Raw genomic sequence first — 24,958 nt, 5'->3', positions numbered from 1 at the left:
GTTGTTCATATAGGTCTCAAGCCCCTTCAAGCTCTTCCAGTCCTTTCTCTGATTCCTTCAACGGGGGGTTTCAGTTCAGTGGTTTGCTGCTGGCATTAAGCCATGTATTTGATTTGCTGTATTCTTTTGTAATAAAGAGAGATCTACATCGGTTCCTGTTGGCCTGCACTTTTTTTTTCATCCATCTTGTCTAATTGGGTGGCTGTATATGTAAGGGACATGTGGGACAGGTCCTGAATGGGTGTTCTTTCTGCCTCTGTTTTAATCTTGCCTTGGGGATTTTATGGGAGTACTAGCATGACTCTGACTCTTGTCTGCCCATGGGATGTTTTTCTTCCTGCTGGATTATCATAGTTCAGCTTTGATGTGAGGGCATATGCATAATCTCATTGCCTTTTATTGTGTCCTGTTTGGTTTATGTCATTGGGAGGCCTGAACTTATCTGAAGGAAAATGCAGGAGCTGTGTATACTGGGTAGAGAGAAGGTTTAGTGTGTACATGGTATGGTGGGAGGTTAAGAAGTCTATGATGTGGTACATTTGTGACTGAATAATAAAGGGGAATATAAAATCAAAAATTAACATCCTTAGGAAACTAATGAAAGAGAAGAAAGAAGGAAGGGAGGAAGAAAGGAAGGAAGAAAATTACTGGCTCATAGTATTAAGGAATGCATATTATCAGCTCTTTGAGGAAAGGGGAAATAATTTATTTCTCTGAGATTTACACTAACTATTCTTGTGTTGAAAATAAATAATTTTTAAAATATGTACGAAGTTCTACCTTATCTTTTTGTAAGGAAAATATATAGATAATTGAAAGTTTTAGGGTTTCACCAACTTATTTCCTCCTCAAAATATATGTTCTAGATTGTGTTATTATGGTTAATTCTGAAAAACAACACTGACAATGTGCAAAAAGAAAATTGACCAAAAATAAGAAGGCAGAAATTCTCATATGACACTTACTCTAATTAATAAATGTTAAAAGAAAAAAAACACATGAAAACATCCATCTGTATTTTTCCAGACCCTTTATAGGTCCTCTCAATATGCTGGAATTACTCACAGGAGTCACAAGATCCAGGCAAAGGGTGAGAATATATTTGAGGTGAGGTTTCTGGAAAGGGGGATGTGACATGATATTGAAGCCAGTGTGTTTAGATTAATCAAATGAGAAATATGTAATATTTATCCACAGAATTTTGGAAGTTCCCTTGTCACAAGACTGCAGCAAGTTTATATTCCATTTAGGCAAAGCCTGACATATAGGAGAATAAAACTGTTGGGTATGTCTCTCTAAATTCTAATCTCAATTCTACCATTTCAGTGCTTTATGATAAAACAAAGGTTATCTTATCATTTTCTATTCTGAGATAATTGATGATGGGATAAAATACGTAAGTTACAACCATTTGAGTCTCATTATATAGATTTAGTAGCACAAATATGGACTACTGTCGAGATTTCTTTTTTCGCTTCATCTAACACAGAACAACCACTCATAATAAGGCTACCAGATTCTGGAGAAAAGCCTTTTATTTCATTATTGATTAAGTCTCATGATCCTATCTTGTAACAAGGAACTGTAGACTATTGACAGCATGGAAGTTTGGAATTATACAGGTGTGAAAGAATTCATACTTATTGGCTTAACAGAAAATCCTAATTGGCAGGTTCCTCTCTTTTTGCTTTTTTGCATAATTTATTTTATCATTCTTGTGGGTAATTGTGGGATGATCTTCCTGATCTGGTTGAATGCCCAACTTCATACCCCAATGTACTTCTTTCTTAGTAACCTCTCCTTCTGTGATATCTGCTATTCTACTATCATTGCTCCTAAAATGATCATCAATTTCCTATCAGAACACAAGTCTACTAGGCTGTTTGCTTGTATTCTGCAGAGTTTCTTTTTTGCAGTATATGCAACCACAGAAGTAGTCCTCCTGTCTATGATGGCTTATGATCGCTATGTGGCAATTGCAAACCCCTTAATGTATACAGTTATTATGACACAGAGCATCTGCACTCAAATGATTCTTGCAAGTTACTTGACTGGCCTCATAAATTCCTTGACTCATACAATAGGTTTACTCAAACTAGATTTCTGTGGTCCCAACATTGTGAATCACTTCTTCTGTGATGTTCCTCCTCTTTTGAAGCTTGCATGCTCTGATCCACACATCAATGAGCTGCTGCTCTTAGTCTTCTCTGGTATAATTGCTATTTCTACTTTCATCATCGTCATGGTATCCTATATCCACATCATCATTGCCATCCTGAGAATCCGCTCCACTGTGGGGAGAGGCAAAGCCTTCTCAACTTGTGCCTCACACCTGACAGCTGTGGCATTATTTTATGGATCTTTGACATTTAGCTACATCCAGCCAAGTTCTCAGTACTCCATGGAACAGGAAAAAGTCTCTGCTGTGTTTTACACATTGGTCATCCCCATGTTGAACCCTCTGATTTACAGCCTGAGAAATAAGGATGTGAAGGAAGCAGCCCAGAAGTTGATATTGGGGAAGAGAAATGCCTGTTGAATCCATCATTTCTTTAGCTGAAAACTTGGTGTGAATCTTCAAACTGGCATTGTTAAAATTTATTAGTTTCTTAAGAGAGTAAAATGGAATTTAACCAAAATGTAGTTTACTAATATTAATTTATTAAATATTATATTATCTCAGAGAAATCTTAAAATTTTCAAATGGCATGTCTTTCTTGTATCCTTTACTTTCATCTATACAAAGTTTCAGTAAAAGTTGAAACAATTATATTCCAGTTTGCATATAATTGTAATAGTATGGTAACAGGCTGCATAAAAGTTAAGCTCATTACATAAATTTTTAAATAAACTAATTTTAGGAAATATTTGCATTGTGTAGAATGATGTTCATATAATTTAACTACCAGATGGAACTAAAATTGTTAGATGAATAAAGAAGGAAGAGATGTTCTTCAGTTTGGCAATTATTTGTTCCTTTTAAGTAAAGATATCATCCATTTCTGACAATGCCTAGGTAAGTAAGATCCTAAAACATACCCCAGGGACCAAGAGTAAAACCAAATACTGCAGTCCTGATAAAATAAGGGAACAATGAAAAATACTCCTCAGAACACCATATGTAGTCTTAAGTGAGTGCCTTGATCACCCATTCACAAAGAGACTTCTCACTAAATCAGTTGGGAAAAACTTTAGAGACCCAAACCAAGATAATACTTTGGGTGTGAGAGATCTTGGAATCCTTACCATTATGTGGGATGTCTTGGTCAAATTTGACTTCTCAGGGCTTGGAGAACACTGGGGAAGACAAGGCAGAAGGATTACAAGAGCCAGAGATGATAGAAGACATTAAAAACACAAAGCTTTCTAAACAAACACGATCAAAGATCATGGGAACACATGGGGGCTGAGAAAGAATGTGTAGGAGATGTACTTTTGTGTTTCAAGTTATGAATTAGACCTAATACATACATACATACATACATACATACATACATACATACATACACACACATACATACATACACACATACACACATACATGCATACATACAAACATACATACATACATACATACATACATACATACATAATTTACAGCATATAGTTTAGTGGATTTGGTGTTTTCCAAGTGTGTAAATGAGAGAGTCTGTAGTTCTGTATTCTGTTAAATTCATTTCCTTCTGCTTGCTTGTCTTTCTCCAATTATAATGTATTAGATTTCGTTATCATCATAGTATACTAATTGATTATGTTGTATTAGTCACTATCCATTAGAACCTGGTTAGTTTCTTATTGAGAGACAGAAATAGTTAATTTGGTGATTTGTGCACATAAATTAAAAAAAAACAATGTATTTCATTATATGCTGGTCAACTATTTCTGAATATAGACCAATAAACTGATATCCCCACTTGTAGCATGTATTCCCCTCCTCATACAGTTCAATTGTTAAATTTTACCATATTATCTTAGTTTCCATCCATTCATTCTTCTATTCATTCTCATTTTAAAAATATAGCAAAAAAATATAAAGTAAAACAGAAACTATCATATTTGACCTGGACAAAATAAATGCACAGAAAAAAAACTAAGCCAAGAGAAGATACGAGAGTCATAGTTTAGCTCATTTGGTCACTCAGGAATCCCATAAAAACACTAAACTGGAAGCCCCAAAATAAAGAAGAGGTTCTGGTTCACACCTGTGAAGGCCTTATACGTTTTATTTCAAACTCTGTGATTCTTAAGATTGTTGGTCTAAAGGGGTGGTTTTCTTGGTGATCCCTTTTTCCTCTGGCTCTAACAATTTTTTTTTTAACTTTTAAGCAAGGGGCCTTGAATAGCTCCAGTTGTCTTTATACAGTATTTCCGAACATTCAAACACAGTTTCAGATTGTCCTTACCAAGAATCTCAGCAGTACTTATTAAAAATCATTTTAAATATTCCTTATTTTTTTCTAGGCAGTGATTAACCCTTTTCCATAGCTAAGTAGTACAGTATTATAATCCAAAGAACTAAGCCATAACTCAGCAAAATTGAATATTGCAAGAAAAATAATTGTATCTAATCAGACACATCTAGCTTGTGTACAGGCCAGCAGTAGATGTGAAGTTACAAAATAAAAGACAAATGGGATCAAAACAACTTTAAACAGAAATATAACCTTTATGTTTTATCACCTACTATTTCAATATACCCACTATGTATTGTAAGTTGTCTTTTATATCATAATCTGTCCTCGTTTTATAGTAAGTTTATTGGATATTTTATGTATTTTCATTTCAAACGTTATCATCTTTCCTGGTTCCCTCTTCAGAACCTCCCTCTCCCATGCCCCCAATCCCTGCTGCTATGAGGATGTTCCCCAAACACCAAACCATTCCCACATCAGTGGGCTAGCATTCCCCTACACTAGGGAATCAAACCTTCACAGGACCAAGGGGCTTCACTTCCTGTTGATGCCAGACAATGCAATATTCTGCTACATATGCAGCTGGAGCCATGAGTGCCTCCATGTGTGCCCTTTGGTTGACTGTTTAGTCCTTGGCAGCTCTCGGTGGTGGTCTGGTTGGTTGATAATGTTGTTCTTCCTATGGGGTTTCAAACCCTTCCACTCCTTTGGTACTTTCTCTAACATCAAGGGTTCCCATGCTCAATCTGATGGTGAGCTGCAAGCATAATCATCTGTATCAGTACTGTTCTGGCAGAGCCTCTCAGGAGGCCCATATCAGGTTCCTGACAGTAAGCACCTCTTGGCATTAGCAATAGAGACTGGGTTTGGTGACTGCATATGGGCTGGATTCCAAGATAGGGCAGTCTCTGTGTGGCCTTTCCTTCAGTGTCTGCTCCACTCTTTGTCCCTGTATTTCCTCCCATGAGTATTTTGTTCACCGTCCTGAGAAGGAATGATGCCTGCACATTTTGGTCATCCTTCTTGTTGATCTTCATATGGTCTGTGAATTATATCTTCAGTGTTCCAAGCTTTTGGGTTAATATCCACATATCGGTTAGTGCATATCATGTGTATTCTTTTGTACTTGGGTTACCTCACTCAGGATAATATTTTCTAGTTCCATCCATTACCGAAAGAATTTCATGAAGTCACTGTTTTTAAGAGCTGAGTAGTTCTCCATTGTGTAAATGAACCACATTTTCTGTATCCATCACTCTGTTGAAGGAAATCTGGGTTCTTTCCAGCTTCTGTCTATTATAAATAAGGCTGCTATAAACATAGTGGAGTATGTGTCTTTGTTGTATGTTGGAGCAAGTTTTGGGTATATGCCAAGGAATGGTACAGCTGGGTCCTCAGGTAGTCCTATGTCCAATTTTCTGAGGAACCACGAGACTCATTTTCAGAGTGTCTGTACCAGCTTGCAATCCCACAAGAAATAGAGGAGTGTTTTTATTTCTTCACATCCTCACCAGCATCTGCAGTCACATGAGTATTTGTTCTTAGCCGTTCTGACTGGTCTAAGGTAGAACCTCAGGTCTGTTTTGATTTGCATTTCCCTCAAGACTCAAGATGTTGAATATTTCTATAGGTGCTTCTGGGTTATTTGATATTTGTCAGTTAGGCATTCTTTGTTTAGCTCTGTACCCCATTTTTAATAGGATTATTTGGTTCACTGGAGTCTAACCTCTTGAATGCTTTGTATATATTAGATATAAGCCCCCTATCAATGTAGGATGGGTTAAGATCTTTTCTGAATCTGTTGGTTGCTATTTTGTCCTACTGAGAGTGTCTGTTGATTTACAGACCCTTTTCAGTTTTATGTGGTATCATTTGTTGACGCTTTTTTAATTTTTTTTTTAATTTTTTAATTTTTTTTAATTTTTTAATTAACTTGAGTATTTCTTATTTACATTTCAATGTTATTCCCTTTCCGGTTTCAGGCAAACATCCCCTAATCCCTCCCCTCCTTTCTTTATGGGTGTTCCTCCCCACCCCTCCCCCAATTGCGCCCTTCCCCAACAATCACGTTCACTGGGGTTCAGTCTTAGCATGACCAAGGGCTTCCCCTTCCACTGGTGATCTTACTAGGATATTCATTGCTACCTATGAGGTTAGAGTCCAGGGTCAGTCCATGTATAGTCTTTAGGTAGTGGCTTAGTCCCTGGAAGCTTTTTTATTATTGGATATTGTTTATTTACATTTCAAATGTTATTCCTTTTCCCAGTTTCCCGGCCTAAGGCCCCTATCCTACTCCGTTTCCCCCTCCCCAACCACTGCTTTCCTGCCTTCCCCCTGACATTCCCCTACACTGGGGGAGGGGGGGTACAGCCTTGGTAGGATCGAAGGCTTTTCCTCCCATTGGTGACCAACAAGACTATTCTCTACATTCCCTCAGTGGAGCTATGGATCTGTCCATGTGTAGTTTTTGGGTAGTAGTTTAGTCCCTGGGAGCTCTGGTTGGTAGGTATTATTATTCTTGTGGGGTTGCAAGCCCTTTCAACTACTTCAAAGTTTCTCTAATTCCTCCAATGGGGACCCTGTTCTCAGTTCAGTGGTTTGCTGCTAGCATTTGCCTCTGTATTTGACATGCTCTGGCTGATTAAGTCATTAATGTCCTGTTTAGGAAATTTTCCCTTGTGCCTATGTGTTTGGGGATTTTCCCAACTTCCTTTTTATTAGTTTGAGTGTATCTAGTTTTATGGAAGGTTCTTGATCTGCTTGAGCTTTGTACAAGGAGATAGGAATGGGCCAAATTGCAATCTTGTACATGCTGACCTCTAGTTGAACCAGCGCCATTTGTTGAAAAATTGTCTTTTTCTACTGGGTGGTTTTAGCTCCTTTGTCCAAGATTAAGTGAACATAGGTGTGGGGTCTTTTCTAGGTATTCATACTGGTCTCTGTATGAATAGCACACAGTTTTATCATTACTGCTCTGTAATAAAGCTTAAGTTCAGGGATGGTAATTCTCCCAGAAGTTCCTTTACTGTTAAGAATAATTTTGCTATTCTGGGGTTTTTGCTATTCCATGAATTTGCAAATTGCTCTTTCTAACTCTACAAAATATAAAGTTGGAATTTCGATGGGAATTGCATTGAATCTGTAGATGGCTTTTGGCAACATGGACATTTTTTTCCTATATTAATCCTGCCAATCCATGAGAATGTGAGGTCTTTCCATCTTCTGAGACCTTCCTCAATTTCTTTCTTCAGGGACTTGAAGTTCTTGTCATGTAGATTTTTCACTTGTTTGGTTAGAGTAATACCAAGGTATTTTATATTATTTGTAACTATTGTTAAGGGTGTCATTCCCCTAATTTCTTTCTCGCCCTGTTTATCCTGGAGTAGAGTAAGGCTACTGATTTGTTTCAGTCAATTTTATACCCTGCCACTTTGCTGAGGTTGTTTATCAGGCTTAGTAGTTCTCTGGTGGAACTTTTGGGGTCACTTAAGTATACTATCAGATCATCTGCAAATAGTTTTATTTTGACTTCTTCCTGTCAAATTTGTATCTGTTGTCTGATTGCTCTGGTCATGTCATTGAATACTATATTGAATAAGTAGGAAGAAGGGGGCAGCCTTGTCTAGTCACCGATTTCAGTGGGATTGTTTCAACTTTTTCTACATTTAGTTTGATGTTTGCTATTGGTTTGATGTATATTGCTTTCACTATGTTCAGGTATACGCCCTGAATTCCTCATCATTCCAAGACTTTTATCATGATGAGGTGTTGAATTTCGTCAACTGCTTTCTCAGCATCTAATGTGATGGTCCCCTGCTTTTTTTGCTTTTTGTTTTTGTTTTTTGAGTTGTTTATATAGTGGATTAAGTTGCTGGATTTCCATATATTGAATTATCCCTGCATCCCTGAAATGAAACCTACTTGATCAAATGATTTATCCTTTTGATTTGTACTTAGACACAGTTTGTGAGAGTAATGTTGAGTAATTTTGCATCAATATTCATAAGAGAAACTAGTCTAATTTTTCTTGTTTTTCAGGGTCTTTCTGTGGTTTAGGTATAAGCATTATTCTTGCTTCATAGAATGAGTTGGGTAGAATTCTTTCTGTTTCTATTTTCTGGAATAGTTTGAAGAGCATTGGTATTAAATCTGCTTTGAGGACCTGTTAGAATTCTGCACTAAACCTATCTGTTCCTGAGATTTTTTTTTTTTTTTTCGGTTGGGAGACTTATAATGATTCCTTCTATTTCTTTAGGTATAATGGGACTGTTTAGATGGTTTATCTGATCCTGATTTAACTTTGGCACCTGGTAGCTGTGTAGAAAATTGGCCATTTCATCCAGATTTCATTCACTTTTGTTGATTATAGGCTTTTGTAGAAGGATCTAATGATTTATTTTTTGAAATTCCTCACATTCTGTTGTTATGTCTCCCTTTTCATTTCTGATTTTGTTAATTTGGATATTCTCTCTTTTCCCTCTAGTTAGTCTGGCTAAGGATTTATCTATCTTGTTGCTTTTCTCCTAGAATCAGCTCCTGGTTTTGTATAGTTCTTTTTGTTTCTATGTGGGGGATTTCATCTCTGAGTTTGATTATTTCCTGCCCTCTACTCGTCTTGGATTTATTTGATTCTTTTTGTTCTAGAAATTTCTGGTGTGCTGTCAAGGTGTTAGTGTATAGTCTCTTCACTTTCTTTGTGGAGTCACTCAGAGCTTTTTGTTTTACTTTTAGCACTGCTTTCATTGTGTCCCATAAGATTGGGTATGTTGTACCTTCATTCCAATTAAATATTAAAAAGCCTTTCAGTTCATTCATTATTTCTTTCTTTACCATGTTATCATCAAATAGAGTTTTTTTAAACTACAATATGTATGTGAGTTTTCTTTTGTTTTTTATTGAAGGGTAGACTTAGTCTATGGTGATTCTTTAAGCTACATGGGCTTATTTCGATCTTTTCATATCTGTTGAGGCCTCTTTTGTGACTAACTATACCATCAATTTTGAGAAGGTACCATGAAGTGTTGAGAAGAAATATATTTATATATTGTTTTAGGATGAAATATTCTATAGATTTTTTGGTTCTTAACTTCTGGTAGTTTTACTTTGTCTCTGTTAAGTTTCTTTTCCTATGATCTGACCTTTGATTAGATTGACATATTGAAGTCTATTACTGTGTGACTATTGTGTGTGGTACAATATATACTTTGAGTTTTAGTGAAGTTTCTTTTGTGAATGTCGGTGCCCTTGTATTTGAGCACAGATGTTCAGAAGAGAGAGTTCATCTTGGTAGATTTTTCCTTTGAAGGTATAAAGTTCCTTATCTTTTTTGATAAATTCTGGTTGAGAGTCCATTTTATTTGATATTTGAAATGCTAATCCAATTTGTTTCTTCGGACCATTTGCTTGAAAATTTTTTCCCAGACTTTTACTCTGAGGTAGTATCTGTCTTTGTCACTGAAATGTGTTTGCCGTATGCAGCAAAACTCCATGTCCTGTTTACATATCCAGTCAAATAGTCTATTTTTTTAATTGGGGAACTGAGTCTGTTGATGTTAAGAGATATTAAAGAATAGTACTTTTTGTTTCCTGTAATTTTTGTTTTTATATAAGAATTTCGTTTGTGTGGCTATGTTCCTCTAGGTTTGTTGTAAGAAGATTAATTTCTTTCTTTTTCTAATACGTTGTTTTCCTCCTTTTTTTTTTTTTTTTTTTTTTTTGAATTTTCCAACCATTAAACTATGTACGGCTGGATGTGTGGAAAAATATTGTGTAAATTTAGTTTTGTCTTGGAATATCTTAGTTTCTCCATCTATGATAATTGTGAGTTTTGCTAGATATAGTAGCTTTGGTTGGCATTAGTGTTCTTTTAGGGTCTGTATGACATCTACTCATGATCTTCTGGCTTTCATACTCTCTGTTGAGAAGTCCTATGTAATTCTTATAGGTCTGCTTTTATATGTTACTTGACTTTTTTTTCCATTTCTACTTTTAATATTCTTACTTTGTTTTGTGCATTTGGTGTTTTGACTATTGTGTGATGGAAGGAATTTCTTTTTTGGTCCAATCTATTTGGAGTTTTGTAGGCTTCTTGTAGATTCATGGGTAACACTTTCTCTAGGTTATGGAAGTTTTCTTCCATAATTTTGTTGAAGACATTTACTGGCCCTTTAAGTTGGAAATCTTTGCTCTCTTCTATACCTTTATCCTTAGGTTTGAACTTCTCATTGTGTTCTGGATAATCTGGATGTTTTTGGTTAGGAGCTTTTGGCATTTTACATTTTCTTTTCCTATTATATCAATGTATTCTATGGCATTTTCTGTCCCAAAGACTCTCTCTTCAATCTCTTGTATTCTGTTAGTGATGACAGAGTAACAAAATCTATGGTTCCTGATCTCTTTCCTAGGTTTTCTATCTCCAGCGTTGTCTTTCTTTGTGATTTCTTTTTGTTTTTCTATTTCCATTTTTAGGTACTAGATGGTTTTGTTCAAGGCCTTATGGTCTTCTACTTGTTTACCTGTGTTCTCTTATAGTTCTTTAAGCAAGTTATTTATTTTCTTCTTAAAGTCCACTGTCATCATCATGAGATGTGATTTTAAATCCAAATCTTGCTTTTCTAGTGTGTTGGTGTATCCAGAACTTGCTGTGGTGGGAGAACTGTGTTCTCATGATGCCAAGTAATCTTGTTTTCTGTTGCGCATATTCTTGTTCTTGCTTCTTGCCATCTGTTTTTCTCTGTTGTTAGTTGCTCTTGCTGTCTTTGGCTGGAGTTTGTCCCTCCTGTGGGTACTTTGACCCTGTATTCTTAGGAGTGACAGCACTTCTTGCATACTAGCTCTCTCCAAGCATGCTTACAGGCGGAGACAGGAAGGATCCTGTCCCAGGCTACTTGATGGTTTCTGTGCCCTGAGTGCTCCTTGTGGATCCCTCTTTGAACAGTTAGTGGAACAAAACTGAGTGTCATCTCTGGGCTTAGAAGTGACAGCACTCCTGGGAGACGAGCTATCTTTGGGCAGGTTTTGTGTCTGGAGGACTGTGGGACAGTCTTAACTCTTGGTTCAGAAGGAGACTGGAAGCAATTCTAACAATTTTTAGGTCTATTCTTCTAACACTGTATATTTGACCAGAACATGAGTGTAGGTAGCAGGTGAAACTAAGAGAACAGCAATTAATATTGTTTTAAAGTTGAGTAATAAAGTGACCCATATTTCCTGTTCTCATAGACCAATGTTCCTCAGACGAACAGAGAAGACTGAAAATCAGAGAAACTTCCTTGTGCAGCAGATAGCACCAAATATAGAGATCCACAGGCAAAATTAAAAACATGATAGATCTTGAAGCACTCAGACATAAATCAATGTTTGCATCAAATTATTCACCTCAGAGACCAAAGAATCCTAAGGGCAACATTCTTTATTACACCCTGTGTTTCTTGATATTTCTAACATTAGCTACTTTTAACATGATCCAATACTATCAGGATTGTTTCACTGGAAATGAAGATTAAATTTACATCATCGGTTCTGTGTCATCAACTAGGATTTTTATTCTTATAAAGATTCATTTTAGATTTTATGTGCACATTAATTATCACACTTAAGTATAATATTTTGTTATTGATTTATTATTTTATTTACATTATTTTCTAAGAAAAAATTAAATGATCAGTGTTTAAAAAACATAGAAACTTTTTAGTTTGTATGTTTATATGCAGGAAAATCAGGATAGAAAATATTTTAATTCTCTAGTTTCAGATATTCCACTATTGCTGCCAATTAACCTGAATTTCTACTATTAACTGGTCTCAATACACACAATTAGACAGCAGATGTCAATTTCACATTAGTGAATGAGTTGTACTTTTAGGACTGAAGATTCTGATGAACTAGTATGTTTTGATTCATATTGTTCCTTTTGGTCTATGTCATCACCTATGTCCTCTGATCCTTTCATTCACAAACTCCACACATCCATGTTCTACTTTATTTTCTTTTCCAATACTTTGCCTTCATGAATACTTGCATAACATTACAAATTTGAAATTTTTGTTACTTTAGTCTCACACATATCCACAAGTGTGTGTCCTTCTTAGATACTTCTCTATTTGGTTACATCTTAAATCACTTTTCAACATTTCATAACTTAAAAAATATTTTTACAATTAATTCAGTATTTAGGTATATATACTATGAATTATTTCTTCCCAAATTCCCAATTTGTTGCAGGTCGAATCTACAAATGCTATTTGTTCTAACTCTATATCTAGAAACTCCACTTGATTTATTGATATTAGCTGTTGTTTTTTTAAATATAGTCTTCAAGATTTTCTGTACATAGGTCAATGCCATTTTTAAGCAGATGGAACTTAAGTTTCATCTTTCCAAAAGAGGTTTATAATTTCTACATTGTAATTATTTTGTCTTGCATTTCTATTATTCTATTACATAGAAATAACAGATATAACTGTCAACTTGAAAAAAAACATCAGTTGTTATTTTATTATACTCAGTTTTACTGGTCGAAGATAATAAATTTTTAACTTAAAATATTGATCATACGTATTCATATTAGTGATCTTAAAATACACCTACTACATTTAAAATTTCATAGAGGTAATGAAGAAAGTCAATTAGTAAATTTTATAATTATGATTCTACATCACTGAGTTACTGACATAGTCATAATATCACCTTATGCAATGAAAATAACTCATTGGGTATGTTTTCAGTATTATGACTTTGTTTGATTTTGTTTCAGGTGTTACATGAAAAAATTCAAAGAAAGCTCTTGAGATATAACATTCAGTTGTAAATTGAATTTCATAAATTGCATTTGCACATTTGAAACCTATAAAAATCCAATGTGAGTGTGTGTGTGTGTGTGTGTGTGTGCGCGCGCTCGTGTGTGCACGCGCTTGCGCGTGCGCACTTCTGTATGTGTTAGTATAGGTGTATATATACAGGTAAACATTCACCTGTATTCATGTCCAAATTTAGGCCGAGAATGGATGATAGGATTTTTTTTCAATTAAACTCCACCCATCACTAAGTGTGAGGATATCATAGTTCAATGACGTAGGGTAACCCACAACCTCCTAGGATTATCCTGTCTCTATCTGTTTAGTTCTATGATTGGAGATGCAAACCCACCATGCCAATCTTTTCTATTGCTGCTCAGGGTCTGATCTAATTTGTCCTATTTGATTGGCAAATATTTTCTGGCAGAGCTATTGCTTTAGTTTTGACCCACTATTAATCTATAGGTATCAAGGTCATGGACAGCATATTAAAGAGATTAGGTTGAAATACTTTGATAACTCTTTAAAGTCATAACTTTAACAACCTGATTATATGCATATGACAGTATATTAAATATTTTGAAACTTGCATAATTATTGTAATCAAACTTTAATCTTGAAAGTTAGAAAGATATCAATTTTCCCAGATGAACATTCAGTTTAATAGAGAGTTAAGTTATCTTCTAAACTAAGCGACTAACTAGATAAATAAAGGTATATGTCCTTAGGGGAGCAGGTAGGTAATACAATTTTACAATAAAGAATAATGAGAACCTTTCCAGTTCTATTCATATATTTGTGATTATGAAGCTCTATTATGACATAATTTTGAATTCCTTCCTGAGGCATTCATTCTATCAGTATTTATCTTTAAAGAGAAATATGTGGTCAGTGATACACAGTAGCCACCTGCTTTTATATCTCATTGTATTGCATGAATGAAGCAAAATATAATTTACTTTGCTATGATAAATAAAATGACCAAAGGCAACATGAGGCTGGAAGCATTTATTTCATTGAAAGTGAAGTCAGGACAGTGGAGATATATGGATCTAGAAATGCGACAGGGTGGTGACAGAATAGAAGGTATTTGGGATCAAAACACTGAATCTGTTTCCAGTTTCCATTTGTGCCCTGGAGCTGTCCCTGTGCCACAGCTTTCTGTACCAAAATTTCTCTGGAAAGGACCTGATCTCCCAGGAGATCACCTGATATAGCTGATATAGCTTTCTCCTGAGAGACTATGACAGATCATGACATACATATGTGAATGCTTGAAGTCAACCATCAGACTGATCACAGGGTGCTCAGTGGAGGAGTTATGGGAAGGACTGAAGGAGATGATGGTGTCTTATCTGGCATCAGTAGGAGGGGAGGCTCTAGGTCCTGTGAAAGTTTGATGCACCAGTGTAAAGGAATGCTAGGGTGGTGAGGGAATGGTTAGGTGGATTGGGGAGCACCTTTGCAGAAGCAGGGTAAGAGGGGATGAAATAGGGAATGTGCAGAGCAGAAATCAAGAAAAATTTACATTTGAAATAGAAATAAATAACATATCCAGATAAGGAGGCTTACTGCTAACCATAGGACTGAGCACAGGGACCCCAATAGAAGAATTAGAGAAAGGAATGAAGGAGCTGAAGGGGTTTGCAACCCCATAGGAAGAACAAAAATATCAACCAACCAGACACCCCAGAGCTCCCAAGGACTAAACCACCAACCAAAGAAGACACACAGAGGGACCCATGGCTCCAGCCACATATGTAGCAGATGATGGCATAGTCTTGCTCCTGTGAAGTTTCATTTTTCCCAGTATATTGGGTGGGTGGAAGAGGGAGCATCCTAATAGAAACAGGAAGAGGTGGGATAGAAGAGGGGGAACATTTGAAATGTAAATACATAAGATATCCAATAAAAATGAAAAAAATGGTTTCTTAATGGAATATCTTGGATTTGCCCTCTATGTTGAGACTTTTGCTGGGTATAGTAGCCTGGCATGGTATTTTTGTTCTCTTAAGGTCTGTATAACATCTGTCCAAGATCTTCTGGCTTTTCAAATCTTCTTTGATCAGTCTTCTGTAATTCTGATGGGTCTCCCTTTATAAGTTACTTGACCATTTTCCCTTTCTGCTTTCAATATCTTTCTTTATTCTGTGCATTTGGTCTTTTAATTATTTGTTACTGGGGGAATTTCTTTTCTGGTCCCACCTATTTGGTGGTCTGTAGGCTTATTGTATATTTATGGGTATGCCTTTCTTTAGGTTAGGGAAATTTTCTTCTATAATTTTGTTGAAGATATTTGCTGGCTCTCTGGGTTTGGAATCTTCACTCTCTTTTATACCTATTATTCTTAGTTCCATTCTTTTCATTGTTTTCTGGATTTCTTGAATATTATGAGTTAGAAGCATTTTGCTTTTTGTATTTACTTTGACTGTTGTGTCAATGTCTTCTAGGCCTGAAATTTCTATGCCTGAAATTCTCTTTTCTATTGCTTATATTCCCTTGGTAATGCTTGCATCTATGACTCCTAATCTCTTTCCTAGGTTTTCTATCTCCATGATTATGTCCCTTTGTGATTTCTTTATTGTTTCTATTTTTATTTTTATATCCTGAATGGTTTTGTTCAATTAATTCACTTTTTTGTTTGTTTTTCTACATCTCTTTAAAGGAATTATATGTTTCCTTTATAAGGGCTTCTACCTATTTACCTGCGTTCTCCTGTTTTTTGTTAAGGGACTTATTTATTTTCTCCTTAAAGCCCTCTATCATCATCATGAGATGTGACTTTCAATCAGAATCTTGCTTTTTCAGTGTATTTGGGTATCCAGGTTGCTGTAGTTCTGATAATGCCACATAATTTTGGTTTCTGTTGATTAGGTTCTTTTGCTTGCCTCTGGCCATCTGATTATCTCTGGTGTCAGTTGGTCTTGTCTGACTGGAACGTGTCCCTCCTGTGCACATGTGAGCCTGTGATGTTAGGTGTTTTAGCACTCCTAGGAAACTAGCTCTTTCCAGTCAGGATTTGGGTATGGAGAACTATGGCACAGGGTTAGCTCTGGCATGCAGATGAAAACTGTAAGAATTCTTTGCCAGGCTGCCCAGTGGTTCCTGTGTCTTGTCCACTCCAGGTGGGTTCCACCTGGGTCAGGTATAGGAGCAGTAGTAGTGGTCTCACCTCCAGTTTTAGGTGTGTAAGCACTCCTGGAATATCAGCTCTCTCCAGGCTGGATTTAGTGTGTAGAGGTGTGGCACAGGATTAGTTACAGCGTGCAATATTATTATTTTCTATTAGGGTCAAAGGTATACACTTGGTTCTGATTCATAAAAAAAGATACCAGAAGCCAGTTTGCTAGGAGGACAGATACAAGTTGGATTTTAGGCTTTCCTGGACTTGGGATCTGGAAGAGAGGAAGAGGAAATCCATAATACTTTAGGAGAGTGTGAAGAGAGCAGACAGAGAAGCATGGGAAAGAGAATGAAGGAAAGCACTGTGGGTTCTGGGCCAACAGAGCAGAGCCCAGAAAATTACACAAGTGGGTTCAGAAATGCCAAGATAGAGCATAGTGATTAATAAGTAGTTACTCAGAATTATTGACAAGAGGTAGATTCTAACAACATAGATGCTAGGCAGTCCCATATCTTTTGGGCTACCTAAGGCACATTAAAATATAAAGACTCATTTTGTCAATGTGGTGTAATGCCACATTGGGGTGAGAGTTGGTAGGTGGGGGTGGGAGCATCCTTGAGGAGGTACTGGGAAGGGGGAGGCATAGGGAAAAGGGGGTAAGGTGTCTAACATTTGAAATGTAAATACACAAAATATCCAAGAAAAATAAAATTTAAAAAACAAGTTAAAGTAAAATAATAAAAAAAAAGAACATACACAAGGGCTGACATCTTTCTGACTAGTTTCACACTTGAGAGAACAGAAAGGTGCTAATGACTCAACTGTGGACAACTGAGACTTACACAAACACATGGGGATACAGATTCTTTCCCCAGTAGAATAGAAACTACTTCAGTATCCTTATTCCAAATAATAAGGCCTTAAAGATCTGTGAAAGCCAGGTCTTCTACAGCAGATGTGTTCCTTTGAGCTTCTTTATCTTGTGAATAAAGAAGTATTAGGTTTCCATTTAAAGATTTTTCTATTTTTTTGTCATTTCCTGAGCATTATCAGAATATAATTGCTGCTGTCTATGTGTAACATCACAGTCAACAATTTAGAATATTATGTTCTAATTTGTGGGCTATTCACTTTTCAATCCTCTACATCTCACAGACAGTATCATTATTTATATAATATACACAAATGTATATTATGATTATGTTAATCATTATTGCATATGGTAAGATCAATTATCTTTCTGTGAATTAATACTACATTCATACATGATCTTAAAGATATTTGCAAACATATTCAAAAGAGAAAACTACACAATTTAAGGTAAAATTTTGTACATAATGTATATGATTTCCAAATAATTTAATAAAATAATAGTACTTTTAAACAACTTAAAACTATTTTTCATTAATTTTATACTTGAGTAAAGGCTATGTGATATTTTTATTATATTTGTCTTTTAATTTTCAACTAAAAACTCATCAGTTTGTTGCTTTAGTGTATAAGCATATCTATACATACATATAAGCATACCTTTGAATTTCTACATGTAATAATTTATATTTAATATGTCTTATATATTCACATATATGTTTGTTTTTAATTATTGAGATCCTAATAATATCTTTTGAGGTATTTTGTCTGCTTGCATGAACATCTCTGTCCCAGTATAGAAGATAACCAATGTTGATAATACTTATATCACTTAATAAAGTTTTCTGAGGTTTTTTTTGACTGAAGTAAAAAGAAAAATAATATTTGTGACTATGTTAATATTTGTTTTGCTCATTGATGAACATGAATTATGATTGTCATCCTGGAATCAAAAAATGACTATTTATGAATGACATTTAAGTAGGTTGACTTGTGATATATCATAGTTAGTATGTAAAGGCTACAAAATTAATTTTGAACATGTCTTTGGGAGTAAAATTTTTTAAGGTCAGAATCCTTACAGTTATTAGTATTTTTATTTAGTCTTTTATTTTTATCAACAGGACACTGATTTGAAAGAGGGCACGTATGATGGCATAGGAAGGATTAGAGATAACAAAAGGAGCAGAGAATTGACCTAATGATGCCTTAATCTTAAAATTAAAGGAAATAACTTTTTAAAAATTATTCTTGTTTTCAAATGATGGCCTTGTGATTATAGACTGATCATTTTAGTGTTGACACACCAATATCCTTTGATATAGAACAGTATTCCAGGATTACCTATATACCGACTAGAAAATGTGAGATACCAAATATGTTCTTGATGTTTCAAATGCTTTACAGGCTTTCTTAAATATACATACAATTCCTTGAATATGAAAACCAATTGTAAATTATGCTTAATGAGGCAAACACATATGCCATAAAAAGAAATGCAGATGATAAAACTTAATAGAGGAGTTGAGTAGAGCAACTTCTGTATTGTATTAATATTCCTGTGTTTTGTATTTCAAAAGTAAGATTTATTCTTTTGCAAAATTCTTTTGTAGTAGTTCAAATATGAAATGCTAAAACGGACCTACCAAAAGTAGTTAAATATTTGCAAAACATGATGTATTGTGCAAATGTTTTCCTCATTTCATTGAGAGTTTTAAAACATAATTCAATTGCCACAGAAACAATATATTAAGTCATCAGAATCTTCTCTTGCTGTACTTTTGAAGTAGGAACCTTTAGAAGTCCTCCTATCACAAAGAACTCTAGATTTAGAACTTGCTTTGTTCTCTTCTTAGAACACATCTTTTACACACCCTCATATTTCAGTGGATCATATATAGTGTCCTTTTTTGGCCATCTTAAATGTGACAGACTGAATAACCTCTATTGCTGTTTAAATCGTAATCTCTAGGATCCATAATACTACTTCATATGTAGTATTCAAATAAGTTATGTTGACATTTGAGTCAGAAGAAGAGCATGAGAGGCAAAATACCTTGGGTTATTAGTTTTGAAACTGTACATAATCAAGTGTCCTTTCAAGGTGACAAAGGTAGAAGGAACAATACTGAAAGTCAAATGCATTATATTGTTGTTTTAGGAGCATATGCTTATTATTAAAGTCAGTACGGTTTAGAGGTTCAAAAGAGTAATTTGGCTACAAAATGTTTCATCACTTACACCTGTTATTAGGAGTATGGTCTCACAGCCAGGTAGATTCCACCTAGGAAATCAGATCGTGGCATACTTCTGACTTCCAAACTAAAAGGAAATGTATCTTCATTACTAAAGCCACCATTTTTTCAGTAAATTTCGGTAGTCATTGTGATAAAAACAGGAAATAATGCCATTTGTATTATAACACTCATCATTCCCTTCTATTCTCTGTCCTACTTTATATATGCTAGTTATTCTGTTGCTTATCAATACAGGATTAGATTTTTGACAGTATCTCAGCTGCTTCAAAGTCCGACATTGATGATTTAAGTGATCCATCTCTTCAAAGGAATCAGTTCATAATAGTAAGTGTTAGACATTTATCATCTGTCTTAGAATGCATGTTTATACTGATTTTACCTTATAAAATATTGAATTGAAAATGCATCATTTCAGAAGAAGGAATTCTACTTTCCCTTTTGAAGAGTATACACACAATTACAGGTTTTGCTGATTCACAAATAGTATTCCCTTTTTACAATGTACATTCTAAAGAGTTTTATTATTTTCAGTTTTGAAAATATTGATAGAATACAAAAATAAAATTGAACAAAAAATGTGAAGACAAGAATTATCACATAAAATGACACTCATGATAATCATTCTTAAAAGAAAGAACAGATGAAAACATTGATCTATACTCAGACTGAACTTGGCTCAGGTTCCCTGTATGAGATGCCATTGATCCAATATGTCAGACATCCAGGCAAAAGAGGAAGAAATATTTGAGGTGATGTATTTGGATAGAGAGGTCAGTCTCAGAGTTTAAATTTTGTAGTACACATATGAACTATTACTGAGGTTCTTTTTTTTTCTTCAACTACCACAGGACATTCCCTTTGTGTGTCAGACCATGATGGCTCTCAGATTCTGGATGAAATATGTTCGGGCATTTAATTTTTATAAGTCTCGTGAAAATATTTTGTAACAAGAAACAGTGATTACTGAAATCATGGATTCAGGGAATCATACAGATGTGAAGGAATTCATACTCCTTGGTTTAACAGATAATCCCAGTTGGCAAGTTCCTCTCTTTTTGCTTTTCAGCATAATTTATTTCATCATTTTTGTGGGTAATTGGGGGATGATCTTCTTGATCTGGTTGAACACCCACCTTCATACCCCAATGTACTTCTTTCTTAGTAACCTCTCCTTCTGTGACATCTGCTACTCTACTGTTATTGCTCCTAAGATGCTCATTAATTTCCTATCAGAACACAAGTCTACTAGGGTGTTTGCCTGCATTCTGCAGAGTTTCTTTTTTGCAGTTTATGTAACAGTAGAAGTAACCTTCCTGTCTATGATGGCTTATGATCGTTATGTGGCAATTGCAAACCCCTTAATGTATACAGTTATTATGACACACAGCATCTGCAGTCAGATGGTTCTTGCATGTTACTTATGTGGCCTCATTAATTCCCTGACTCACACAATGGGTTTACTCAGACTGGACTCCTGTGGTCCCCACACTGTGAATCATTTCTTCTGTGACATCCCTCCTCTTTTGAAGCTTTCATGCTCTGATGCACACATCAATGAGATGCTGCTTTTGGTCTTCTCTGGAGGGATTGCTATTTTCACTTTCATTATTGTCATGGTGTCCTATATCCACATTATCATTGCCATCCTGAGAATCCACTCAACCGAGGGGAGGTGCAAAGCCTTCTCTACTTGTGCCTCACACTTGACAGCTGTGACATTATTTTATGGTTCTGGGACATTTAGCTATATCCAGCCAAGCTCTCAGTACTCTATGCAACAGGAAAAAGTCTCTGCTGTGTTTTATACCTTGGTCATCCCCATGCTGAATCCTCTGATTTACAGCCTGAGGAACAAGGAGGTGAAGGAAGCAGCAAAGAGGTTGACATGTGGGTGGAGGAACAACTCTTGAATCTGTCATTACTCTAGCTTTGAAAACTTGATGTTTATTGAACCATCTCTACATACCTGGGATGAAGCCTACTTGATTGTGATAAATGATCTTTTTGATGTGTTCTTGGAGTCAGTTTGTGAGAATTTTATTGAGTATTTTCATATTTATATTCATAAGCAAAATTGGTCTGAAATATTCTTTCTTTGTTGGCGCTTTGTGTTGTTTATGTATCAGATTAACCATGGCTTCATAGAATGAATTAGGTACTGTTCCTTCTGTTGGGGATTTGACTACTGCTTGCATGTCAATTTGCAAACCAAATTCAAGAACACATAAAAAAAGATCATTTACCATTATCAAGCAGGCTTCTTCCCAGGGATGCAGAGATGCTTCAATATACAGAAATCCATCAACATAATCTACTATATAAACAAACTCAAAGAAATGTATCACATGGTCATGTTATTATATGCTGAAAAAGCCTTTGACTAAATAGAATTGTCCTTCATGTTAAAAGTCTTGGAGAGATCAAGAATTCAAGGCCCATACCAAAACAAAATAAAAGCAATATACAGAAAACCAGCAGTCAACAGCAATTCAAATGGAGAGAAACTTAAAGCAATCCCACTAAAATCAAAGACAAGACAAAGATGCCCTCTCTCTCTCCCTATTTATTTAATATAGTACTCGAAGTTTTAGCTAGAACAATTAAAATAATCAAACTTACATTGTTAAAATTTATTAATCATATACAAAATTAGATAAAATTTTAAAGCAAATATATGTGACTAAATTTTATTAAATACTATATTATGTTAGAAAAAAATCTTAAATTTTTCTAGAGGCATGAGTTTCATGGATCCTTTTCTCTGTGACTCTATACAGTCTCTATAAAAGTTGAAATTATTATCTATCCGTTTGTTTATAATTTTAATAGTGTATCAACTGAATAAATATAAATTCATTCTTTACAGTTTTATAAAAATTAACTTTTATGAAACAGTTTCATTGTTTTAAATGCTGCGACATACAAATTTAAGTAGCATGTGGAAATAAAATTCCTTCCTAGCAGAAAGAAGGAAAAAAAAAAACATTTCAAGTTTAACAAAGTATAACAGTTTAGTGTTATATTGTTTTAAAGTAAAGATGTTATCCATATCTGATTATGTCTAGATAAACAAGATCCTGAAATATTGATCAGGTAACAAGGGTAAAACCAAATATGGTTGTTCTACTCATATAAAAGTTACTCCTAAAAACATCCTTTATACTCATAAGTCAGTTTCTTGTTCAGCCATCCTCGGAGAAGCTTCCTCCTGAATCAGATGGAAGTTCTTGGTCATCCCATCTTCCTCCCCTTTGTTTTATAGAGGTCACTTCCCCACCCACCCTCCCATCCCACTAGCATCCCCCTTCCATGGTGCAGCAAGTTTCTACAAGATTAAGTGCATCCTTTCCTATTGATGCTGGTCAAGGTTGTCCTCTGCTACATCTGTAGTGGGGGTCACAGACCAGCTCATGTATGTTCTTTGGTTGGTGGCTTAGTCTCTGAGAGTTCTGAGGGGTCGGGTTAGTTGATAATGTTGTTCTTCCTATTTGGTTTCAATCCCCTTCAGTTCTTCCACTAACTTTTTCATAGGGGTCCCTGACCTGAGTCCAATGGTTGTCTGTAATTATCTGCATCTGTCTCAGTCAGCTGCTGGTAGAGCCTCATAAAGGACTGCAATGTTAGGCTCCTGTCTAAAAGCACATCATCAGTAATAGTGTAGTGGTCCGTTGACTATACATGGGATGGATCCCAAGTTGGGCCAGTCACTGGATGGCCTTTCCTTCAGACTCTGCTCCATTTTTGTCCCTGCATTTCTTTTAGACAAGAACAATTCTGGATCAAGATCTTTGAAGATGGGTGGGTGGCCCCATGTCCCAAATCGGGACTACCAGAGATGGTCTCTTGAGTGGGGGTAACATAGACCCAAAAGGACATACATGGTATGTCCTCACTGATAAGTTAATAGTAGACAAAAAGATCAAAATACCCATGATACAATGCATAGATTATATGAAGCTTATCTAAAAGGAAGGCCCAAGTGTGGATACTTTAATCCCCCTTAGAAGAAGGAACAAAATAATCACAAGAGGTAGAGGGAGGGAGGGGATTGTGTGGGAGAGGGGAGGGGAATAGAAAAGGAGGCTGTTGGAAGATGGGAGAGAAGCCAAGGTGTTCAGGAGACTGAAAGGAAATAAGGAGCAGTTTGGGGTGGGGAAAGGGGGTAATCTCTAGAAAGTCCCATATATAAGGGATGGGCGAGGCTTCCCAGACCCAATAGGGATGACCTTAGCCAAAATGCCCAACAGTGGGGAGATGGAACTTAAAAATTTGACCTTTCTTTGTGGGACAGATTCCAGCTCATTTTCTACTGTATGGTCCTGTGCATGAAAGTAAAGTTTATTTCCTAACATAAGTTCTTGTTTTCCATACAGCGGCAGATCAGCAGAGCCATTCATTACATTATCAAAACAGTGTTGCTCTTCACTTTCAAAGCTGCTGGAGCAATTGAGGGAAAATGATTGGTGTATACCATCCCATGCATGCTCTCCCCATCAGAATTAAACTGTGGGGTCTACAAATTCCCCTGAAATTTATGACATTTTTTCCTATTGTTTGTGCTTCTTCCTAACCTGGGAAGGTTTTCAGAGATGTTGAATTGTATTCGTTTTATGATTTTTGGAAAGAGTTTTAAAAATGGAGAAAGTGCCTGTTTATACATGTAAGGATTTGAACAAATGTTATTTGAATAATTATATGTATTTTACCACGAGTCCTAATGTTTTTCTCATTGTACTTTTTCCACCTTATTTTATTACCTGTTAGTCTTTCACTGCTCTGTATGAATTGGAATGGGTTTCTTATACTCTCTTGCAGCTAAGAAAATTCATTGCTACACTTATTTTCGATACTGTGATATATGTCAATGTCAGCTATTATCGGGCACAACAGGAGCACACTGCTCATCATATAAATCCCTTATCTCAAAAGGTTTCATTGGCATTGATTACTCAGGAAAAAGAAAATAGAAGATTGACTGGAGTAATCACTGTTCTAGAGGAACCTGTTCTTTATGTGGGCGAACAAATTTAGAATATTCAGACTCCCCTAACCATTGCCTGCTATACTAGCTTTAAATGGATTTTTGTTACACCTCTACCTTACAATGGTTTACAGATGTATTGGTAACAAACTTAGAATCATTTGAGAAATGTGTGGATTAGCTTTCAACTTTGAATTGATATAAATACACTTCATTCCCAGGTTAATTCCATTATTCATGCTAGATTACAAATGATTTAACCTGAGGATGTAGACAGTTCTCTAATTACTTTGGATAAAATTGTTAAAGGTAATTGTTTGGGGAGCTTAATCAGTAATTTATGAAGTACAATTGGAAACATTGTTTTAATTCTATTTTTGCTTCTAATCATCTTCAAATATGTGGTAGCTGCCATTATCAGATCCCAGAGAGATATTCATACTTTTCATTTATCAAGTGTAAAGGGAGAGACGTTAGGTGTCATGCAAGAGAAAGAGCAAAACAAATTTAAAACCTAT

At 35.5% G+C, this 24,958-nt stretch overlaps 2 protein-coding genes across 2 annotated transcripts; both read left to right on the top strand.

Moving 5' to 3' along the window:
* Positions 1-1,600: 1,600 nt before the first annotated feature.
* Positions 1,601-2,539, top strand: LOC116900325 (olfactory receptor 1052-like). The gene has a single exon (XM_032902082.1). The coding sequence runs from the start codon at positions 1,601-1,603 to the stop codon at positions 2,537-2,539; it is 939 nt and encodes a 312-aa protein (XP_032757973.1).
* A 17,891-nt stretch (positions 2,540-20,430) lies between these two features.
* LOC116900324 (olfactory receptor 1052-like) lies at positions 20,431-21,369 on the top strand. Its single transcript, XM_032902080.1, has one exon. It carries the CDS (start codon positions 20,431-20,433, stop codon positions 21,367-21,369), a length of 939 nt encoding a protein of 312 aa, XP_032757971.1.
* The last annotated feature ends 3,589 nt before the right edge of the window (positions 21,370-24,958 follow it).

Source organism: Rattus rattus, chromosome 5 (assembly GCF_011064425.1).
Source record: "Rattus rattus isolate New Zealand chromosome 5, Rrattus_CSIRO_v1, whole genome shotgun sequence".
Lineage (NCBI taxonomy): Eukaryota > Metazoa > Chordata > Mammalia > Rodentia > Muridae > Rattus > Rattus rattus.
The sequence above is the reverse complement of the archived record's forward strand: the minus strand, read 5'-3'. Positions and strand labels throughout refer to the sequence as shown.